Source organism: Gadus morhua, chromosome 8 (assembly GCF_902167405.1).
Source record: "Gadus morhua chromosome 8, gadMor3.0, whole genome shotgun sequence".
Lineage (NCBI taxonomy): Eukaryota > Metazoa > Chordata > Actinopteri > Gadiformes > Gadidae > Gadus > Gadus morhua.
The window spans coordinates 18,141,254-18,159,163 of record NC_044055.1 but is presented as its reverse complement, the minus strand read 5'-3'; the positions used below and the strand labels follow the sequence as shown (position 1 = coordinate 18,159,163).

The 17,910-nt window shown below is 46.9% G+C and overlaps 1 protein-coding gene across 3 annotated transcripts in view; it reads right to left on the bottom strand.

The window, feature by feature from the left end:
• Window positions 1–220: 220 nt before the first annotated feature.
• gpc1b (glypican 1b) overlaps window positions 221–17,910 on the bottom strand; it is a 64,617-nt gene continuing 46,927 nt past the window's right edge. For all 3 annotated transcript variants that reach the window (XM_030363694.1, XM_030363692.1, XM_030363693.1), the window contains 7 exons: window positions 16,390–16,553; window positions 9,343–9,508; window positions 8,601–8,731; window positions 5,824–5,952; window positions 5,210–5,343; window positions 4,617–4,792; window positions 221–3,501 (listed from right to left, as the gene is read on the bottom strand). In XM_030363694.1, coding sequence (XP_030219554.1) covers window positions 3,293–3,501; window positions 4,617–4,792; window positions 5,210–5,343; window positions 5,824–5,952; window positions 8,601–8,731; window positions 9,343–9,508; window positions 16,390–16,553 — 1,109 coding nt within the window. In that variant the 3' untranslated portion in view covers window positions 221–3,292. The remainder of the gene's footprint in view (window positions 3,502–4,616; window positions 4,793–5,209; window positions 5,344–5,823; window positions 5,953–8,600; window positions 8,732–9,342; window positions 9,509–16,389; window positions 16,554–17,910) is intronic.

Below are 17,910 nucleotides of genomic sequence, written 5' to 3'. Positions count from 1 at the left end.
CACACACACACACACACACACACACACACACACACACACACACACACACACACACACACACACACACACACACACACACACTAATACTCCTAGCCTCAGCTCATACCGATCGTAGCAGGGGCCGGTCAGAAATAAAAACAACAAAAGCGCATTTTTCGAGCACCAAAATGGCCTGAGAAACTTAGTAAATAAAGACAAAGGGGGGAGAGAGAGAGAGAGAGCGAGAGACAGCCAAGGACAAGGGTCCTATCTGCCAACAGATGTCAGTTGGGAGGCGCCTGGCAAGAAGGGGACTAAAATCCGGAGCTATTCAAGGAACGGTGACACAGGTGCGATCAATCAGGTAATCATAGTAGGCAAGCTGTTATCCCCAGGTGGAGGCGAAGGCAACGGCTCTTCTTATTTGTCTTCCCAATCCGCCTCCATGAGCTGTGGTAAAAGTCCTTTGCTTGTTCGGTTATTTATTAAGAATAGTTTTTCAGGAGGTATGTGGTGTTTTTTTTTTTAAATGTATTGGAATGATCTGGCTCTTATTTCTGTGATTTGGCATGAATAGCGTCAGCTCAAGCCCCCTGTGGAAAACAAGCAGGCGAACAAAAACAGATCTTATTGTTGAGCGGACCAGATGCTGAATATTTGCAGATCTCAGCACCGTCACTGTTCGTGTGTCAGCCCCTTCTTTCCTTTGTGTTGCCATTCGAGGGACGGTCCAGCTGGGAACCGGTACCAGCAGGTCTGGTCAACCAGACCTCTGGTGTGGTGGGCTGGGTTCAGCTGTGGAACGCACGCAATGCCCCGATTCCCAATTCATTTGAGGATCTGATCTCCCTGCAATGGTCTGAGCCTTATACGGAGGACCCGGGCCGATTATCTAATGATGCGTGTAACGACCTCCCTCGCTCCACTTCTGTACGATCGTAGCCATTGTGCATTCGAATGACTAACACAACAATTAAAACCTTAACCCGATCTCCCAGGCCTCGTTAGCCGAGCTAAAACATTAGGCTCCTTGAATCAAAGGCCTCCTTCCATGGCAGCCTCCATCCAAAAATCAATTATTATAATAATCGGCAAACTAATGCTTCACAGATTGATGCAGTACACTGAAATCACTGGTCTCAGATGCATCGTCCCCTCTCTGTTTTTCCCCTCTCCTTCTCTCTTTGCCTTACCTTCTCAAACACAAAGCAACAAACACTGATGCCTGCACAACGTGTATGCATACACGTATACATGCATACCTTCATACCGAACTACATACAAGCCAACATCCACAGCTGTCCTGTACCTCAACACACGTCATTCCAAATGAGATTGCTGACCTTTCAGTAAAGTTCTGCACCGGCACTGCTTCCTGCCAAAAAGTGATCTTCAGCTCAGTGAGGTCTTAACGTTGCATTACCCCACCCGTCCAAACATTCCCCAGTAGGGTTTACGTTTAAATCAAACACAACGTCATGGTTATGTCGGGCTGTGCCTCGTGAGGGAGACCGACTTTGAAGTTCGTGCAGACTGATGAAGTGAGGGGAGGAAATAGAAGAACCCGCAATTGAAAAAATATCCAGGAAATAGAGCAAGAAAATGAGGAAAGGGAATACAGTGAGCTGGAGGAGAAGATAGGAGCTAGATGAAATGGCCGGGGTACACGCCATATATTCATCTCTGTGCCAGATTGAATGTCCTATGAGCTTGTGTGTTCGTTCTGTATAGCGGTAGACAGTCTGTGATGGAACAAGTGGTTATAGTACCGTGAAGCTCTCTGGGTAGTGAGACGGCTTGTGCTCTGATATAGAACATTGTTTGAAAAAATATGAACAAAAATATACACCAACGCTGGTTGTGGTTATGATATCTTCCTGCAAACATACAGGCTCTGTAGAGCTCATGAAATAGCACATCAATGGAGCACATTCATTATTTTTGTTTGTTTTTGTTTTTTTGCCTACAATTGACCCAACAAAAAAAAGCTGATAAGCTGGCACTTGCTATTTCTCATTTTTGGTGACAACATTGATTTTCCCATTATTCGAAACCCTATTCATTTCCAATGCCGTGTTCTAACTGTCATTCCTTGACTAGGCAGGGAATGGGAAGAGGGTGGTGGGGATAGGGCAGGGGAAGGTGGGGGAGGTGGAAGGTGGAGGGAGAGAGGAGAGGAGGGGGGACAGCTAGAGGTTCTTAAATGACACACCCCAGCTCCCCAAACATTGATCTATGGAAGGAAGGTCACCCGAGACCCACAGGGCATAGCCTAGCATGTTTTCTGCTTACATGGGGCCTTCCTCCCAGGGGCCGGGCGTAGGGGAAGGGCTCTGGGGTGGAGCTGGGGGGGGGGGGGGTTCAGTGATGATGATGATGAGGATGAGGGTTAGGGGGTGGCGGGCGGGGGGTGATGAAGGGTCACATTTCTTTCACAGTGGAGGGGCCGTGGTCTCTGTGAGTGTGATCACAGCTATTATTACAGCTTACATGACTTAACGTCACAAAGTGCTGATGCAGGGGGGAGTGCGTGTGTGTGTGTGTCTGTGTGTTTGTGTGTGTGTGCCTATATGCGTGTGTAGCAGGGGGTCATATATATATGTGTATGTGTGTGTGTGTGATGATGTTGTGGCTTTAATATCTTAAGAGGTTTGGCGGGGCTTACCCATGGCCATGTTCAGATTATCCCCTTGCCAATGGTTAAATTCCATTTAAAGTTAATTTTTTTTCTATGAATGTTACAGAGTGGGGAAAACCACTTGGGCGCTCAAATTTTCCAGAATCATTAATAAATAAATAATCGTAAATATATAAATTTGACAGACGTGGCACTAATCAATGTGGCTCAGCTGTGTTGCAGAAGCTCCCCGAAACCTCTGGCTCCCCCCTCCCGTGATGCGACCCAACCAACAGCTAGCATCCCAGCTCGTACCGTCTGTCACGTGCCTCGTGTACACAAACATCACCTCCGGAGAACCCACACACCCAGAAACAAAAAACGTTAGAAGATGCAAAAAGACCAGCTCTAATTGTGTCATAATATAGCACAAAATAAAAAAAGACCAAGAGCAGAACTGAAAAACGGTGAATACTAGGAATACTCGTTGTTCTGTCTGTTCTAACACGTGACCCAAAAGGATGTCCATCTGTATATATTTTTTTTTTCTTTCCTCATAACTGTTAAGTTTTGGCAAAAGTGACTCCAGACTTCTTGTCCCGCCCCTCTTAAACCCCGCCCACCGCATTGCCTTATAAGCCAAACCCTCTCCCAGTGTCCCAAACTCAGTCCCGATTGGCAGATTCCACCTGTCAATTATCGCCACAGCAGCAGCAGCAACGCGGCCAATGAGAGCAGGGAGCTGAGGACGCAGGGGAGGTTCTGGCTGGCCGACCCCTTGACCACCCTCTCGTTCTCCGGGCGGGCGTACACCATGGGGGGCTGCGTGATCGGGACGATGAGACGCGGGCTCGGGGGGCAGTCGTCGGCGCATATCCCGCTTCCTGAACCGCTGGCGTCATCACCTATAGACGGGGGGAAGGGCAGACGGTTCAACGTTGTTTAACGGATGAATCATCAGGGCACTCACCGCTATGTTCAACGCCTGTGAGGCGGTGATTAGGGAGGTTGGACTCCCAGCTGGAAGACTCTGGGTTTGATTGAGATCTATCTGAACCGTACGGTGCCGTCTGTTTATTATTCCTGGCCCTTTCAGTTCTATCATTAAACATGATTCTACAAAGCAATGTTAACGTTTGCACTGCGTCATATCGTAATGTATTAACACTACTAAAGTAGTTATTTCAATACTTGAAGTGTTGCTTTATTCCATTTGCTGATGTGGTGGGAGCGGTGTCTTCCTGAGCTAAATTTAAAATATAGGTGGTTGGCTCATAGTAGCTCCAGCCCCAGACTGGAGGATTAGGGATTCAGCAAGAGTACTTACACAATCAACCTCACATAATGTCTGACCTCAATTATTACAAAACTGTCATCATGATTAAGGCCAAGCTTTTTTTTATTTTCCCAAGCATACCTACCACGCAATCCCCAAAAGAGCTTAGCGAATGGAGTTTTGAATTCGGTGCGATTCACTGAGACGGTGAGATGGGTCTTCAGACTCTAATACCTCTCTTTGAGAAGTAGGTAAAAGAACCACTCCCCAGAGGGATTGCAGAACTACAAACCAAAATCGACCAAAAATATTAGCAGGGAGAGAGCACATCTGTCCCTGACCACATTGCAAAAGTCATAAATAGTGAAAGGTGCAAAAGCCAGCCTGTCAAAAGAGGAAACGGCTATGAAAGTATGATTTGCTTTACTGTGAAATCTAGAGATAGCCATGTCTGAAATGGTAAGCCCAACGAGACACCTGCCTTAATGTTTGATGTACAATCTAGATGTATCCGGAAACATGATAGACGGGTTTCAACAGAGCCGTGTGAAGCTATAAAAGGTGTCATTGAAGATTTCTCTGGCATAATGCTCTGTCTGCTATGGAAGCTTCCTTCCTTCCTTTACATTTTTTTAATTATGATATTTTCCTTTCATATTTATAATCATTATTTAATTGTTGGTGAGATATTGAAGCAATTTAAATAGCTTAAAATATTTTTGAGGATTTTAGCAATTTCCTTACTGGTGTCCACAAAGTCCACGTCGTTGCCGTTCAGGGCGTTCTTGAGGCGGTGGGTCATGATCTTCAGCTGCATGATCTGCTGGCGTATAGTCATGTCTGGTTTGGTGATGTCAATCTCCACCTCAGGGTTGTTGATCTGGCTGGCCAAACCATCGCCCATGACCTCAGGCAGGTACCTGACAATACCCCACAAAGGCACGGACACACATTTTCACACACACACAAAGACACGCATAAAAAAATAAAATTCTCTTAAAATAATATATTTTTCGATTAAACCTAGACAGTACGACACAATAGTGTAAAATAGAATAAATAAATACATATAGAATTAAATACATGCATAAATAAGCATTATAAAACAGCATTGATGAATACTTGGTCCGGATTGGCCTGTAACGTGTCACGGGTGTGCATTCCTTTTCAACAACAGCACACCTCTGCCTTGTAACAGTTCCAAATCAAAGCGCTACGAATCCGAATGGAAAACAAACGGTCCACCAGAATACCGACCAGATGTCTCCTTGACAACGCTAAAACAACAAGACACTCTAAGCAGCGGATTTAAGTGGATCAAAATCGGCGAGGCTCACCTGGCGCGGTTCATCCCGTTCCAACACCTGTCCTCCGCACCTGCCCCGGTGGCCATGCGGTCGCTGCAAAGGACGCTGGGAAGAGAGACCCAGTAGGGCTGCATGTCCTTCAGCCTCCTGGACGCGTCCAACACCTGCCCGGCGTCAGTATACATCAGTGCACGGTACTCATAATGCTTTCATGGACGCCCCATGCAAAACACTGTAACAATAGGTCCAATACAATACATGATTGTATCTGAAATACCCTTTGACAAAAAACATGACATATTCCTTTAAGGGGTCGTAAACCAGAACCACTGCTTCCTCTTTAATAGTAATTATTTTAAATTGGAACAGCAATTAACTGGATACCTAGCGTTTAAAAAAAGGATTTGGCACAAAGAGGACAAAACATTCTTTCTTCCCATCGTTCCATTTCCACATCCATTGCCTCATCTCACAGCCTTTGATGTGGATTTGGACTGTATCAGAGAACATAGTTTGGCTGGACCATCATCAATAACAAGCCATGTAATAAGGGATACTTTAGAAGCCTGGACAGCCTCTCTTTAAGAGGTCAGAGCCAGCCCATTCAGTTTCCGTCGGAAAGCCCGACGATTGAGTGCACTTACCATTTGCTCTAGTTTGCCGGTGCTGGGCCCCACCCTGTCCTCCACAATAATCTTCCCCCCTTTCGACACCTCTTCCTGGGCTGTCGTGCTGGTGACCCCCCCCCTGGGACTCCCACATGCCTGGAACACCTGCGGCAGAACCAAAGTAAACACGCAGAAGGAACAAGAGAAAATAGAAAGAGAGGTTGAAGAAATGAGAAGCCATGAAGGAATTTATCCGCATCTTGAAAGAAACTTACATTAAAGCAGTTTCCAATAGTTTTTGACCTGTTGACCTGACCAGTTGTTCAGTATAAAAATCTTGTCGACCCCAACTTGTTAAATTTTTTGTAAGAAATATATGTTTATTTCAAGAGCAGGATATCCCTTCTGGCTATTTGTATCAGCGGGCCATCTGTTCATAAATACAGGACCTTTATTAGACCTCAGACATAATGTTTTCTTTGATCAAATTCATCACAGCATCAAATATCTATTTTGTGTAAAATACACTATAAAGGCGATAGAGCAGGATGATCTTCTTTTCACATATGCTTGTTTGACAAAGAAAACGGCAACAATATGCCCTTTAATGGGTGTAGCTAGTTCAGGCGGGACACTCTAGTCATGCGCCCCCTATCAGCTGACAGCTAACGTGGTCCAAGTTAGGTGTGCTGGGCATAATTCCGCCCCCCACCACCCCAGCCTCCCCCTGCATTGGGGGAGGCTTGCTCTGCTTTGTATGCAACCTATACAATGGGTGGAGCTATCTGATGTACCCCATGGGGGGATTGTATAGCGCTCCCTGTTGGTATTCTGTATCTGACATCTGCATGTCATGCTTTAAATCCCACAGCAGGGAGCAACAGGAAAGAGTGGAACCATACCGCCAAACTAAATCGTATTAGCATGGCATGCATTAAATGGTCACAACATGATATGAGTTATTCCTGACAGAACGGCGCGATCGGTCGAAGAAAGCACGGCTCTGCTGTCTGCTTTCCACTTCCAGAATTAAAATGAAACTGGAGCAGTAAGGTTACAGACTTGCCCTGTGCACTTTACTCCTCCTTCTAACTGTGGACTCAATGTTGCACTGTATATAACCTTTGTGGCTGTCCCGTGTTGACAGGAATGAAATCCAATAATGCCGAAACCAACTCTGTGAATAGCATCATTGTATGGGAAGCTGTACTTTGGCTGCTGCTGTATAGCGACAAGAACTGTATGTTTTACTGGATCATGGAGAGTTTGTGTTTACAGTAGGTGACCGCAAACACACAATATAGGAGACTAGGACAGATTTATGCTACTGCTTTCACAGTGCCTGAAGGACTGGTTCATGACATTGCCATGGTAGATGCAATCACTCTCGACTATATTTATATGCACGTGTTTATATATTTACCCGCACCACAAGAAAAGTCAGGTTAACTCTGGCGTGTTTGGAGTAGCGCTAATTCTGTTGTACTTGTATAGAGTCATAATAGCATTATCCAGTGTGACGTGAACTCAGTCTTTACTGCTAGGTAACATTTTGTGGGTTTTGGGGAGGTTGATTATACAATTGGGCTATAAATTATACTATGTTTACTCAGATCATAGAATCTTATTTGACTCAATGTATAATTACAATAGTCAACAGAATAACAGTGAATATAAGTGAACAGAATGACTTTAAGGGTGGCAGAAGTATTGACTTCATCTTCAGCAATTTATATCAAATGTATTCAATAATACAAACTGCAATCCACGCGTCTACGGTAGCATTAGAAGTTATGCAATCATTTACTTACATCACCTTAGGGATTCCTTGCCCTTATTTGATGAATAATATAATTGGACGCAGGTAAAATAAATGATAAACTCTCTAAACCAGACAAGAACCACCAGAGACACGCCAGTCTACCACGCTATGAACACACACACTCTTTATCGCCAACCAGAACAGGGCCTTTGTTGCCTTTGTTTTTCATCTCACTATCTCACCGCTCCTTTTCCAGCCCTTTTCCACAACAATACCGCACAGTGATCCCTCTCTCACAGCTGCCTTTGTGTTTATAAAAGCGGCATAAAACAATATCGCTCAAACACCATTAAACACGAGGAGTGAGGCGTTGGGAGCGCATGTCCTGTCATGATTCAGATCTCTGTTTAAAAGCAGCCAGGTATGCGCTGCGGTCTACTATTCCACTGCGAGATGCGAAGAAAGCAGGCGTCACGCTGATTTGCACAAATGGTGAAAGTAGGGTGATGTAATGTGTCGGCAGGTTCGACATCTGCAGTGCCGAACTTCAATGAGAAGACAGGCCTAGTTAAATCAGAAGAAGCCGTTGCACATGACCACATTGTTTAGGTATTATAATCGCCGGCAATGTTGAGTAACAACCGTTGAACATGGGCAGGATGGTGTAGCGGATAGGATGTTCGACTCCCAGGCTAAAGGTTCCTGGTTCGATTTCCCAAGCCTCTGTAAGATTCTTTATCAAAGATGTCAAACCCTATACATAACCCGATGTGTTACATAATAATGAGTTGCATTTTTTTGTTTAATTCGAATTGCTATTTTATTTCATACCTAGAATCACCTACTGTTTAGCTCTTTCATGTTCCTTATCATGGCCCTCACCACGACCTTAGTATTGCAATGTAAATACAGAATGACCATGCTAGACTGCACCATAGCGTCTGCTCAATGACTCCATACGCAACACACACACACACAGTAACAACACACACTCTCTAACTCTCTAACAACCCACCCCCTTTTGGTGTGGCCATGACGGCAGCTTCCTTACCTTGCTGTTGACGGCCTCTATGTTCTCCATCATGGTGGAGATGGCCTCTGCTATGCGGTTGGGCAGCGAGAGGATCACCACGTCCACGCCGGTGGGCCCGTCGAAGCGGCCCGCCACTTGCACCATGGTGTCTACACAGCAGCCAGACACACACACACCGCAGAGGCAGAGACGTAGCGTTCAGCAGGGGAGGGTCAAGGGGGAAATATTAACCAACCGGTGTGCCGCGTACGCAGACTAGACAGCTGGTGATAGTAAATGAGAAGGTGCGACTGTTTAATGAAGAGCGAAATTATGCACAAACACAGATGGGTGGCTGTTTAAAGAAGAAATGAGCACAGAGATCCGGTGGAGAAACTTGTTGGAAACACGTGTGTGTGTGTGTGTGTGTGTGTGTGTGTGTGTGTGTGTGTGTGTGTGTGTGTGTGTGTGTGTGTGTGTGTCTGTGTGTGTGTGTGTGTGTGTGTGTGTGTGTGTGTGTGTGTGTGTCTGTGTCTGTGTGTGTGTGTGTGTGTGTGTGTGTGTGTTTGTGTGCGTTTGTGTGTTGTGAAGCTCACAGTGTTTGTGTGTCTGTCTTTGTGTTTGTGTGTGTGCGTGTGTGCACAGTGCACTGTAAAAAAATACTTAAATCATTACACACGGATGCAAAGACACACTGTTAAAAAAACACACTTTGATAACCACTACTCAAAAACGTGTGTATGTGTTGTACGCATTGCATTGTGTGTGTCGCCCTCTTTACCAGCCAGATGCCTCCACTCTGTGTTGAGGTCGGCCTGGTTGGCCAGGCAGCCCTTCATCACGTTGCTGCAGTAGTTGGCGCAGGGCCGTGCGGACGCCATGCCGCGGCAGTGGGGGCAGTAGGTCATCCTCATCATGGCCCGCATGCACTCCAGGCTCAGCTGCACCTGTGGACACCAGGGGGTTGGCATGGCCGTATTGCACCAGTATTTTTGGGCCTCAGTAAACAGTGTGGTGAAAGCAGACAGGAGGGCAGCGTGATGGAGAGAGAGAAACTGTAGCCTCGTGAGACTATAAGGATATTCACACTGGCGTTTTTGCAATCAATATCATTCTGGCCTTGGCTTGGCAGCCATTGATTTCCAAATGAGGCCGCTGCCTAACACAGTTAAAGTAAACTCCAGCCAATCAGAGTGATGCTCCTCGTTTCTCAGCCCTCGCCGAATATAGTTGGAAATAAAGCAAACACATAATTCTAATCTGAGAAAAGCCTCTTTGCAGATTTTTGTTAATCTTTTAACAGCACATTGTTCATTGTCTATTTTGGATGAAACTGTTTTGATTGCTTCATCGAGTGCCACATTTTCCCTGGGCGCCGCTATTGTTTTTTAATGCGTCAAGACTACGGCCCTCTTTGTCTGGCATGAGCTGAAGCACCCTGCCCTGATTGGACCTAGCATTCATACAGTGGGATCGGGATGCAGGCCAGACCGACCTACAGAGAGTCAAATAATGGGAGCTTGTGAGACCATCCCGTTCTCATGAGGCTTGTACTGCAGGTTGGAATGAACCCTGGGTGTATTGTGCACCAGTCAGTTACAGTCATCGGTGGATTTTCCATTGTAATAAAAATGAACAGTAAAGATACATGGTGGAACGATGTTTAATTTGACAATGGGTTCGGCTGACCTCAAACCATGGATGATCAAAGGCAGCCAGTTATAGACTAGAGCCCACCACGGCAATTTCAAGATACTTCTTATTTTACTAGAAGTTCTCGGCTCTCTTCTATCTATAACCGTTGCGCCCGTTTAAATCCGTTTCATGTGTTTGTGACGGCTGCATTAAGCCCTCTGGATAAAATGTGGAGGGACCCTTTTCCTTCGCCCCCGACAGCGTTGGAAATCAGACTACCAGTGGTGGGTCACTACCCGCAGCGACCTGCATTCAGCGTTGCTATGATTTCATTTCTACCCCCGTTGCCTTGGAAACAGGAGAATTTGGCTTTCTTATTACTTGTTTCACAAATGCCGGCAAAAGGGAGCCCGACTTCCCATGCAAACATTCCCCCGATCCCTTCATTCCTTCCATCTTTCCCCGATGCCTCTCCTTCCTCTGTCTATCCTACTAGGCCCCAGACTCCGCCTGGAAAGGGCCTGTGTGCGTGAAACACTGAATCTGGGTTAATACCAGTAAGCTCTGTTCACACGAGAGCACAGCTATGCATACAAAACCCCAGGCGAAAATGTGCATGTGTGTGTGTGTGTTTGTGTGTGTGTGTGTGGGTACATGTGCATGCTTGCATACGTATATCCATGTGTGTGTGTGTGTGTGTGTGTGTGTGTGTGTGTGTGTGTGTGTGTGTGTGTGTGTGTGTGTGTGTGTGTGTGTGTGTGTGTGTGTGTGTGTGTACGTGTGTGTGTGTGTGTGTACGTGTGTGTGTGCGTTTAAGGACTAGCGAGCCCAGCTATGCATACAAAACCCTTTTAAGCTGACATCTAGGCCAGCCCTGATCCTGCATGGAGACTGTTCCTCTCTCAGTGGCGAAGTCAGGGAAACACTTTCAACAAATATACACTACTTTACGCTGGGAGATGGGATAACAAGGATGGGCAGTGAAAACAAACCGGCAGAGGCCTCGGAAGACACTTCCCTTCAATGGATCAGTGCGCATTTATGTCTGCATGGCGGTCTGATTAAAAATAATAAGGGATTTGGGGTTAAGAGAATTAACATTGTCAGGACCATGGACAGCAACCATGACAATATAACAATAATAACAATTATTATGATTATGACTATTAATGGAACTAACTCTACAGTATATTTTCTCGGATATGTCGTTCTCAAACGAAAGACCAATGCAAAGACGAATGAACACAGACGATTACATTATAGGAGTTCAAAGGAAACAAGAGAAAGTTGAACGCAAAATTCCCCTCACACTCCCAGACTGCAGCAAAGTGAAAGGAGACTTGAGTCACAGGGCCTAGTTCTGTCTCCCAACTCTAATACTTCAACCACTCGTTAGTCACACGATGAGTCACACACGCACACACACACCGCTCCTTTTTCCCCACAAACAACATTCAGGGGGAGAGCAGAGAAGATTAGAAACAGAAACAAACCCAAAACAAGAGAGGTAGGTACGACAAGGCGAGCTAAATAAAGAAAGGCGGAGACCTTGATCGTGGCGAGGGGTGCGAAAACAAAAGAGAGACAGACGAGAACTGGCGGCGCTGATAGAGAACGCGGTCGAAGATGTTTTCACAAATTCACTTGATCTTACATCAGCCGTGCGAGCTGTGATTGCTGGGAACTCCAGGGCTGCACAACAACCGCCATGAAACAGCATTTTCTTTTCCCCCTCTTCTCTCTTTAGCAACCACTAATCGCCTGAGGGAGATGTTGTCATGAGCCGCCATGCTGCCCACAGTCTGCCTTCTGCCCTAACTTCTCACCCAATGAGGGCGGGGGACAAAGACGAACCGACGGATCACAACGGCTTTGACCGGCCCTCCTCGACTCGCGTCCCTTTGCCGCCGCCAACTCCCCTTGCCTTGCATGAAACACCATCCACTCTTCTGCATCTAGGCAACCCCCCCCCCCCCCCCCCCCCCCCCTCTGTTGACAAGTGCGTGGAGAGTTCTGGGTTAAACTCCTGAACTCTGGGGCTCCCACCACCACTCCACTGCGGGTCCCTCGACAAAGCGCTCCCCTCTGTACCTGTCAGTATCGGTAGCAGCTTCTATCGCCCTGCCAGAGGGCGACTGAGGACTGATTCACTCCTCTGTCCCCTCCTCTCAGCGCCTCGCTGTGTAATTAGGGGAGATATATGAACAACCAGCAGCACCCCTCCTGCATAATGGAGTGCGCTGCTCCAGACTCCTGGCCTCCGCCGAGCGATGTGACGCGTGGCCTACTTCCTGCTACCGCTACCGTCTGCTCCTCGGGGGGGGGAAACGCAGGACTTTTGTTTTAAAGACACGGTGGCTAATACGAGCCGATGTAGACCAGGAGTACAGAGGGAGTCTCTACCCCCAAGGGACAAACCAGGGGAATATAAATTCTCTAGACTTCAGTGTCGCCCACACCGATGTCAAACTGATCTGAACTTTTATTCCTTGGTACTGGCCTCCTGCTTCGGTTGAAGGAGCTATAGACATAACCTCTTGCTGTAGTTCTGTGATTTCAAGCGATATCGTGACAACATTGGGGGCAAACTGATTATCTCACAAGGGGATTGTTAAGTGTCTAAGCAGAGCTATGAATAGGTACTGTCTGTCCTGTTTGGGCGTAATCAATCGGAGATACGATTACCACAGAGGAACGAGGGTAAACCGAGAACCAAATTACTATGCTTGGCTGTTGACACTGTGAGGGCAGAGAGGACAGGACGTGTCACAGCTCTGCACATCGTCAACAAACTGAAACAATCAGGTGCAATTAATTCAGTGCTACAGGGAGGGAGGAGGAGGGGGGAGGAGGGGAGAGGGGAGACGGAAGGAGAGGAGAGGAGGGAGGAGGAGGGGAAAGAAGAGGAGACAAGAGGGAGAGAAGATTAGAGGTGAGGGAGATGAGAGAGAGGGAGAGGAAGGAGAGGAGAGGTGAGGAGATGAGATGAGAGGGAGAGGGAAAGGAGAGGAGGGGAGAGGAGCATAGGGAAAATGGAAAGATGATGGTTGGTGAGGAGGTGAAGAAGAGAAGAGTTGAGGATCAAAGGAGGAGGATAGGAAAGAAGATAGGAGGAGAGGAGAGGAGGGGGAGAAAATGGTTGCTCAGTAATTACGAAAAAAAAAGGAAAATATGAGCAAAAAATAAAAAAGTTAAAAAGGGCCAACAGAAGCCAAAGCACGGCAACGGTGGAAGCAGAATTTGGAGAAAAGCCTTCTGAGGAAACATCAGGGGCTTGGCACAGCCTTTTCATTTTCTCCTCTTTGTTTCCCTTTTTTGAAGCCTGGTGCTGTTTATGTGTCAGAGGACATCAATCGAGAATGTGTGTGTGTGTGTGTGTGCGTATCTTTGGTGAATGTGTGTGTGTGTGTGTGTCTGTGTATGTTTGGTGTGTGTGTGTGTCTGTGTGGGTGTGTGAATGTGTGTGTGTATGTGTGTCTATATGCATGGCAATGTGTTCACACTTGAGCAGCTGTGTGTGTGAGTATGAGCGCGTGTGCGTGTGCGTGTGCGTGTGTGTGTGTGTGTGTGTGAATGCAGCTTGTGTTTGCATGTGTGAGTGTAAAGGGGAAACATAATTGTCATTCATGACCTCTTGGAGAGGGTGGCAGCGGTTCCCAACATCCTGTCATTAGCTGCAGATGACATTTAATAATTTTGCAAAGAGCCACACTAATTACTCACACTCTCACTCAGCCGGTCCCTTTTAACCAACACATCAGTGCTTCAGCCCCGGCACTGCAACGGAGATGGTCAAGAAACATACATAACGGGATCTAGACAGTGTTGGAAGGTGTTCACTGTTTGACACTGAAGCTATAGCTGAAACTGTAAACTTGTGATTCTATTCATCCAGGCTATTGTGTGTGTGTTTGTGTGCTCGTCGCTGCATGGGTGACTGTGTGCATCAGCATGTGGGTATATTTTTGGCGAATAGAGGAATGCACGAAGACTTGTAATCGGCTTGGCAGTGGGAAGCTGGCGGAGGCCCGACGAGAAGCTGCGGGCCCCTCCAGCGGGTCCAGAGGGCAAACCAACAGGACACAAATCCCGAATAAAAACGGAGGCTTAGCGCACGAGCACATGCTAATGCCGTCGGTAAATACAGCCCTGTTACACTGCGAACCATGGGAATGGGAATATGCTATGTTGCTGCTCTCGACGCTATGCTAATTCGGTAGCAAAACCCCTGCGTGGATGCCGTTCTGTAGTCTTGTTTCGAGTAGGCGGTGGCTGTTCTCTGTTCCGCTATGGCTCACTGCTTGGCTAGCTGTGCTCATGGTTATTCCTGGTCTCCGTCCCCTGTGGGTCTGTGGCTTGGGCTCTGCTGTTTTTTTTTTTTGCTGTGTGTGCCTAATTGAGACATCTTGAAGTCTGTGTGTGTGTGTTTGTGTTGTTGTGTGTGTGTGTGTGTGTGTGTCTGTAAGCATCGGTGCCCCCTCACATCTTTTTTTTTAACAAATACTTAACAGGAAGAGACATCGGCCATGTGGAGTGTATGCGCTGTCCTGAAAGTCAAGAGATGCCTGAGGTTTCAAACTGCCAAGACACAAGCTCGCATAACCCTGGTTGCTATGTCATTGAGGAACACACAGGATGGCTCGGATTTCAGTTAATTATTGCTTTGTCGGCAGATTTCTACGATGCGGTGGTGGCAGAATTTGGCCACTTGTCGAGTAAGACGTAGACATCTCCCGGATAACCCTCTCTTCCACACAAACAACATTCTTAATCTACGTTTCATAATCAAAACCCAAATGAACGTTGAAACAAATAATTCTGATTACCCGTTGGCTCCAAGGTGTGAGAAGTTCTTTCCATCACGTTTATTTCCCAGAGGATGCACTACTCTAACTACCCCTTTGCCTATTGCATGATCGGGGAAAATATCTTTCATCCTTCCAGCGATAGTCCATCGCCCCCATGCCGACCCCTCGCTCGGGGGACAGAGGTATTCCAATAGTGCTCTGGTCTTCACTCCACTCTCTCCTTCTCACATAGGGCACAATTTATCTTGGGTGCGTTACATTGACCCTGCCCACTGCCTTGGGGGATGTTTTTCAAACGTGGCATGGACATTAACTGCTGTAGCACGGGGCTGATTGCCCCCACCCGGGGGCCATGTTTCATGAAGCCCCGGTTTCTGCCGTGCATCGATCTGCTATCGTCTTTTACTCTGCCTGGAGATGGGAAAAGAAGAGAGAGGGATCCTGTGCGCTCGTATGGTGGCATGTGTGTGGGTTGGTCTCCAGGTGTGTGCTTCCGCTTGTGCATGAGTGTGTGTCCAACTGCACGGCTTTGTCTCTGCTTGTCCATGAGTGTGAGTCTACATGTGCTTGTGCATGTCCATCATGCATTAGCGTCGTTTATCCCAATTGTGTGTCTCTGTCTGTGCACCAGTTAGTGTTCATCTTCATGTGTGCGTTTGTGGCATCAGTTTGGGATTGTCTGCATTGGTGCGTTTCTGCTCGTGCATGAGAATGGTTTGTCTGCATTTGTGTAATACTGTTTGTGCATGAACTTGCGTCCATCTGCATGGGTGTGTTTCTGCTCAAGCCTGAGTTTGTCTTTGCCTGCATGTGTGTGTGTTTCTGTGTGTGTTTGAGTTTGCCTTTGTTGGCATTTGTGTGTGTGTGTCTTTGCCAGTTGGACTCTCCAGTTGCACTCTAGGTTGAAAGGAATGCAGCACTCCAAATTATTATTAATGACCATGTATGTGGAAGAGTCATGGAGAGGGGGGGAGAGGAGAAAAGCAGAGAATGGGTGAATAGCAGAATAATGGATGAATAATAGAACAGCATAAGCCGAGACAGCGGGAAGAGACGTTATGGGAATAGAAATCGGAAATAAGACCAAAAAAAACACAGGAAATGGACTTCCAAGACTTGACCAGAACTAACGATGAGGTTATGTTAACATAAATAGAATAACCCCCCTTCCGAATCCCTTCAGCGCCCGGCTAAACGGCGCCGGGGAGAAATGCAATGCTGATGAAACAACGTGATTGCACCGGCCAAAAGAGATAAAGACAAAAAAACAAACAGGAGAGAGGTGTGAAGGGCGACGGTGAGATCCACAGGAAAAGAGCGATTCAGAGAGCGCTATAGACCCACAGGGCGGACGCCATGGCGGGGGGAGGGGGGGGGGGTTTTACCTGGGACACCTTGCGCACCACGTCGCCGCTCACCAACAGCCCCTGGATGAAGGAGCGCGCCGCCACCAAGGCGCGCGTGACCTTCAGCTTGAGCTCGCGGGGGGCGTCGCCAAACGGCCGCAGCGTCTCCATCTGCTTGGACACGCACTCCTGGTAGTCCTCATCTGCAATCAGACGCACCGCAGCCTCGCCGTCAGGGGCGACTCCCTAACACGCAGCATTGATTTTCTTTGTATACGATTCAAGCTTGCGGCTTGATGGATTGCGGAGGGGTGGTGGGGAGGGAGGGAGGGAGGGAGGGAGAGGGGATGGGTGAGGGGGGCAAGGGGCTAAGATGGAACTGACACCTCCAACAGTAAAGGTGGGAGGGAAAAGACTGCTATTGTGTTTTTCGTGTGGTAAGCAGACCGCAGGGGATGCATGTGAGCTTATCGTCAGGTGGTACGTTGGTGGGTTCTTCTTGACTACCCACATTTACGACAAAGAAAATTATAATCTTCATCATTTGGGCTCTATTTTTTATAATTATTGTTTCAGATATGGTATAGTGTCTGATGACTATTGCGAGAATAGTGTCGCTTTGTGAGTCAATCATGTTTTCCATTGTGATGTTTTGTGTTCATTTTTGCGAAAATAATCACACTGTCAGCATAAGATGCGGCGCTGACATTGTCTTTCCATGTTTTCTTGACGTTTCCCACTTGCCATGGCCTATTTGCAGTAATAATTATGATTAAAGGGGGTGCTGGCAGTTTGCCCAGCCACTGCACACTTTTTTACCGTTTTTATATGAGGTGATCCTCCAAAGGTCTTGAAGACATTTAGTGGTGCACCTATTAAAAGGTTGGGAACCACTGGTCTAGTGATAAGGGGATTCGGCTGACAGCAACAAGGTTACAGGGTTTAACCCCAAACCTCCGCAGTCTACCTTAAGGCATCCTTGATCAGGCCTAAACCATCCCTGCTCATTAAAGGGTAAGTAAACCCTTGCCTCAGTATGTCTGCCCTCAGGATTCAAAAAGTGCAACCCTGAGCAGTCCTGACGGTCGCAAAGGTTTACGGAAGACGGACACAGAGGGGTCCATTGGAGAAAGTTCTAGGGGCATTGTCATAAGTTGGCAAAACCCCATAGAATGCTAGCTTGATCTAGGATGCACAGCCAAAAGGATACTACTGCTACTCTGCAAAAGCATTTTAAGCAGAAAATAGCTGAATTTCTCCCATTCAACAAAGTAATACATTTTCATCAAAATGTTCATCGACACTGTGTGAAACCAAACCGTTTCCTACCGAAGAAATGGATTGTTGGATTAACTGACTCTTTAATGCTGTAAAATGCTTTGGATACAAGTTTCAGCTGAATGGCTTCATGGTAAATAGTAATGACATTGAGGAGGGATTACTTAAAGACTCAAAGAAAAAAGCCTAGCAAAACACGGTTTATTGTGCCGATTGTTGAACCACTAGTATGGACTGTGGGATGGGTTTAGGAATGATGTTCCCTATGGGTATTAAAGATAT